The sequence below is a fragment of the Chaetura pelagica genome, unplaced genomic scaffold (assembly GCF_000747805.2).
Source record: "Chaetura pelagica isolate M959 unplaced genomic scaffold, ChaPel_1.0 scaffold135, whole genome shotgun sequence".
Lineage (NCBI taxonomy): Eukaryota > Metazoa > Chordata > Aves > Apodiformes > Apodidae > Chaetura > Chaetura pelagica.
Genome location: NW_009953649.1, coordinates 2,092,323 through 2,097,680, shown reverse-complemented (window position 1 = coordinate 2,097,680; position 5,358 = coordinate 2,092,323). Strand labels below are relative to the sequence as shown.

Sequence of the window (5,358 nt, the reverse complement as noted above, 5' to 3'; positions counted from 1 at the left end):
TCCACACTTCTGCATCATGAGCTGGTAATTCTTGTGAAGCTTTCAATGGAGTACTGTCTAGTTTAAAACTCTCTAGTGTTTTCATTATATCTTTCACATGCTTAGCTTCCACACTTATCTCCTGCCAAACCTGACAAAAAAATCCAAAAAACCAGTAGATTAATCACATTGCAAATGAGTATGTAACAGTCTTCTGCTCAAGCCCATGTAAAGCCTGGATTCCACCAGGTTTCACAAGCTACCTGATTCTACTTCAATAAATAACACATCAGATATGAAGAAGGTTTCTTTACCTTCTTCAGCACATTTAAAGAATGAACAATTATATTTTTTGATACCAAAAAGACTTTTGATAAATTTTGCATATTAAACACAAATTACAGAAAAGAATGTAACCTAATGGACTGAAAATCAGTTAGAAAAAAAAGATGGTTTGTGTTAAGGATAAATTGTTGTGGTAGTCACAACTCAGTTTCTATTATGGATATATAAGTCACACTACTAAAACAATGATGAGAGGGAAACAAGATTATTCAAAATTATACAATAACATAACAGAAGCATTCAACAGCAAGAGGCTGACAAGCCAGTCAGTGCCCTGGCTCCCCAGGGTTGTGCTCCATTTGCCTGTTTTGTCACTGTTGGAAGTCATAAAGACAACTTAAATCCATAAAACAGTGAAAAAGCCTATATATAGCAGTGCTACAGTTTATCAGAGAATGGTGCGTTTTACACTTTTGTCTTTGTCTACCATAAGATTAGTAAATTTTTGCCGCTTTAATGCTTTTCCCTCAAAATGTCCCAGAAAAGTGCTATTTACCTGTTGCCATTTCTGTTGCAGATTCGTATCTCTGACTGAGTAGAGGTACTTATTAATTTGGTCAAGAACTCCCTGGTAGTAGACCATTGCAGAATCATAATTTCCCAGTAAAGCATATTCACGAGCCAGCTTTACATTCTCAGTGATCATAACAAGGCTCATGTTCAACATGAAGCTGAAAAAAACAGAAAATATTAAGGAAAAAATAATAATCCCAGGACTGGAACTAATTTTTACAACCATTTTTATATGCTTATTACATAATTTTTGCAACAATTTTTATATGCTTATTACCTCATCTGGCATATCAAAATATAGAAGATGGAAATATAATTATTAGAAAAAGGTCATAGACCAAATGCCATCCACTTAGAGAAATAATTGTTTCTCTATTACTAGAAATTAAACTCTTCACTTCAAAAAATTGTTTCATGCAACAAAGATTCTGTTGAAAAGCATATACAAGTTATGCAGATTAAAACGCACTGTTGCAAGCCACAACTGCACGCTGTCCTTCCCTTTTTATTGTATTGTAAGACTGATACTTTACAGTTAGCACTACAACATCATCCATACTATAATGGCCTGTGGTTTAAAAAAATCCCCAACATGCAATACAAGAAATCAAAGCTCTTCTTCCAGATGCATTAAGATTGTTTTGTTTTTTTTTACCTTAAGATTCCATGCATACAAGTTTAGCAGTCTGATTCTGCCTTGTAGGGAACACTTTTTTTCCATTTATTTGCTTTTACAGTTCTTCAGTTTTCTATGTTTCTTTGACACAAATATTCAACTTCCATGAATCACCTTCCTATCGCCTTCATTTTTACACTTAAAAAGAGACTCTTAAAAATGCTGAGGCTGCCAAGTTGTCACTGAAAGGTAAGGAAAGGCCACAATTAAACACGTAGCGTGTGGCTACGCACTTTTTTTCACTTATTGTTGAAACCAATCTACTTTTCCCCACCAGTAGTTTCTGTTTTCTTGGTTGTTTTGGGGGGGAGTTTTTGAGCAAACATTATGGACTGTGACCACTTCCACTTTGTAGCATTAGCAGAACCTGTGCTCTTAGATTAGAATAGCACAGAATTATTGTTTATACAAATACAATATGTAGAAGCAGTAGACATTCCTTCCAGTCCAGTCACTGTCCATATAGCAGTCATCCTCTGTTCTTATCTACTACTTACACATCCCACCCCCTTCTTGCACACCAAGAACTGCCCCATTCTCCTCCTAGTTTCCTAGAACCAAGCACAGAAAACACAAAAATAAGCAAACAAACATGCCTGCAGAGTCGTCTTGCTCTCATTTCAGTGCCTGCATCCAGTACCAGTAAGAGGCAATTGCAGACAAGCAATTACAGCTAAGCCCTGGGATGAAGCACACTTGATACAGATCAACTATTTAAAGAATGTAAGAGGTACTAAACTCACATGCGCAATAAACAGACTTAAGACTGAACACATTTCAAGACCGGGTCATGGTCAAGCTCGGATGCATTGTCATAGGTTTCAGAAGCTTTGCACACACCAGACAATCTATTGCTCAAATATTGGCTCCCCATTATAAAGAGGGGCTGGCTAAGCACAAATAAAACATTTTAAGACTTCCAATCCTTTTTCTGTCTCCTTCCCAAGCAGCTTTATGCACAGACACAAAGCTGATCCATTTCCAAGCCAACATCTTCTTTTTCCTTCCTTGCTCTTCCTTCGCCAGCTCCCCTTAAAGCAGGTAGCTGCTGTGTAAAGTTGCAGCCCAACTGCAACAGACCTGTGACAGCCCACACCTATGCATGCAGAAGCAACCTGTGGTGTTGAGTCTGGAAACCTGCTATCATAAGAACACACACTATGTAATCTTGCTGGGGCCAGAGACTTGCTGAGCTGGCCAAAACAATGTCTACAAGCTGACACAGTTAATGTGACCAGTAACTACAAAGACTGCCATATGCCAGCCTAATTAGGCTTTGGAGACACTGTTTGACTTGGGAGTTTTGTTGGTTTTTATCTCAGGAGAAAGAGCCTGAAGATGTCTGTCAACTGCTCCATGGATCATCACACAGATATTACCAGAGTTTTCCCTGCTATATTTAGGATCAAGCTTTTCCACTCCTGCTCATCCTACCAGATACACCTGTTTGCCTGTCCTGAGAATTCAAACTGATGACTAACACTACTGAAATCACAAGTTGAGCAAGATGCTAATAAACATTTTAAAAATCAAGTAATAGCAAGTTACTACAGACAAACTAGATTTTCAAACACAGAGATAAGTCATAGATTACTTTTTTTTTATACTGAGTGCTGTAGAGCAATCCAAGCAGAACAGCAATTCTGTCTAAATATCCAAGAGAAAAAAAAAATAATAAAAAAGCTTGTAAGAGTAGTTTTCATCTGGAAATGTGAAGATAGCAGGAATTAAAATGACAGTATTGCATGTAAAAAAAAGTATATGTGATTTTGAGGTGACAGAAGACAGAGAAAGAAGGACAGAAAGGAGAAACAGATACAGAAGAAGAATGAACTAAGAGCTCATCCAGGAGGAAAAGTGTTCCAAATTAAATTCTTACATGTATGCTGCTTCCAACATAACCAAAAGTAGTAATTCCAATTAAGACCCAGGAATCCACCTGTTCTGTCAGTGGTACTGAAAATGCCAGAGAATTTAGTTTAAACTAGGCAATCCATTTAATGTGTTGCTTCATGTTGAGTCATAAAAACAGAAGAGCTTGAAGTGGCTTCCAAACACAAGGCTCTTGTGTACAAGTGGGGCAGAAAAAGCTGCTGACCCTGCTTACATCTGAACACACCACTGCTGCTGCTGCCTGAATCCGGACAGTGTCAGAGCTCATACACTGATGCGAGTCCTTGAGCCTTCCTGCACCTGTAACTGAAGATGTTGAAGGAGTTCTAAGATGGGAAAAACGGAGCTAGAGTACTAACCTGAACCCAGATAAAAGTTTGTAGCAGAAAGTCATAGCTGACTGTGACAGCTCAGAGTTGGGTGCAAGATGTGCAGGAGGCATGCCTATGCACAAATCTCAGTTATACCAGACCTCAAGGAATTAAAAAAACACCAACAACAAAACACCATTGAACTACAAAACTAATCCTGCACCACTGAATATTCTTGAAGTATTTACAAATACCTAGTACTATCACCTAACAGGATGTCAGAGCAGCAGGGCTGCACTTATCAGCTATGACCTTTCCATGAATCACACCCAGTGAAATTATCTGTGTTCAACAGCAACTGAAACAGTAATGAGCTTGTAAAGTTTACAGTGAACAGGATATAAGGAAAACAACCTAAGCACTTGGTCCTGCAAGTTTAATTCTACACTGTATACAAACACACACACTTCACAAGGAGAATACTCCCACTCTTCACAAAATGTGAGTACATATGATTCCCTGAAATTAACACAATAGAAGCCCATGGAATTAAGCTATCTCTAGTAACAGAATAAGTATTATTGTTTGCTGCAAGAACCTAAAATACTTCTAGAGTTTGGAACAGCCAAAAGCAGTGGGATTGAAACCTAACAAAGGTCTGAGATACCTACAACTTCTGAGAATGAGGCTTCGGAACTTATTTTTCTATTTTGTTTCAGTGACAACAGGCTGACAATCACCAAGAAAACACTGGGGATACATTTTTCCACAGTGACTTTAAGGAATTCGCAGAATGAAGTACTTTAAGTAATTTCTGCTTGCATTCATACATTGGAATTTGGGAAGCTGTAACCAAACACAATAGCAACCCTGTTTGGAAAAGAAATCCCCATCAGCTTAAAAATAAATAATTAAATAAAAAAAAAGTAGAGATGGACATGCAGATGTTGGGAGGGAGGATTAAAGTTGTGGTCCGTCTGTTACCACAGAGGGCCCATCAGCCACCCTGCGGACTCAGGGAGCTGCACAAGCCTTACAAGGAAAATACTTGCAAAGAGTCTTTCAGTCCAGCCTTAATGTTTGGACTAAGCCAACGCCTGAATTTTGGCAGAGTGTGCATGTTTCCATTATTTCAGCCTTCTACACAGGCTCTGACATCAAAGCACATAGGTAAAATTCAGAAAGTTCTCTCAGCAAGCCATAAGAGAGAAAAAACCACAAAAACCCCGAAGTACCAGCTTTCAGCAATCGGTTTTTACTGATGCCACGGTCCCCCGCACCCCTCCCGGCCTCACCACTCTCTTCACATCCTCTCCCAGCAGCGTCTGGTACCAACAAGCAGTTGTGCTAATTACTCGGGAGATAGAAGAGCTGCCAGACGTAGTAGATACTAAACTGGTTCTCATCCACTCGCTGTATTTAACAGTAACGGCAGCAAGGAAAAGCCACCAGCAACCACGAACGTGAGCGCACTCGGCTATTTATGTAAAAAAATTAAAATAATTAGATACACCGTGGGCAGGTGATTTTATGTTTTCAAGGCTACGCCTTGCAAGGGAGTTAAAAATGAAATCACGTTATTTACTCCTGATTTCACAGGGCCTGGCACTGTTTTATAGGGTAAAGGTTAACCAGCCGGTT

At 38.9% G+C, this 5,358-nt stretch overlaps 1 protein-coding gene across 1 annotated transcript in view; it reads right to left on the bottom strand.

The window, feature by feature from the left end:
• The window catches only part of KATNA1 (katanin p60 (ATPase containing) subunit A 1), a 14,948-nt gene extending 13,957 nt beyond the window's left edge, over nucleotides 1-991 (bottom strand). The window contains exons 1-2 of the mRNA XM_009999972.1: nucleotides 821-991; nucleotides 6-130 (exon numbers count right to left, since the gene is read on the bottom strand). Coding sequence (XP_009998274.1) covers nucleotides 6-130; nucleotides 821-991 — 296 coding nt within the window. The remainder of the gene's footprint in view (nucleotides 1-5; nucleotides 131-820) is intronic.
• Between the last annotated feature and the right edge of the window lie 4,367 nt (nucleotides 992-5,358).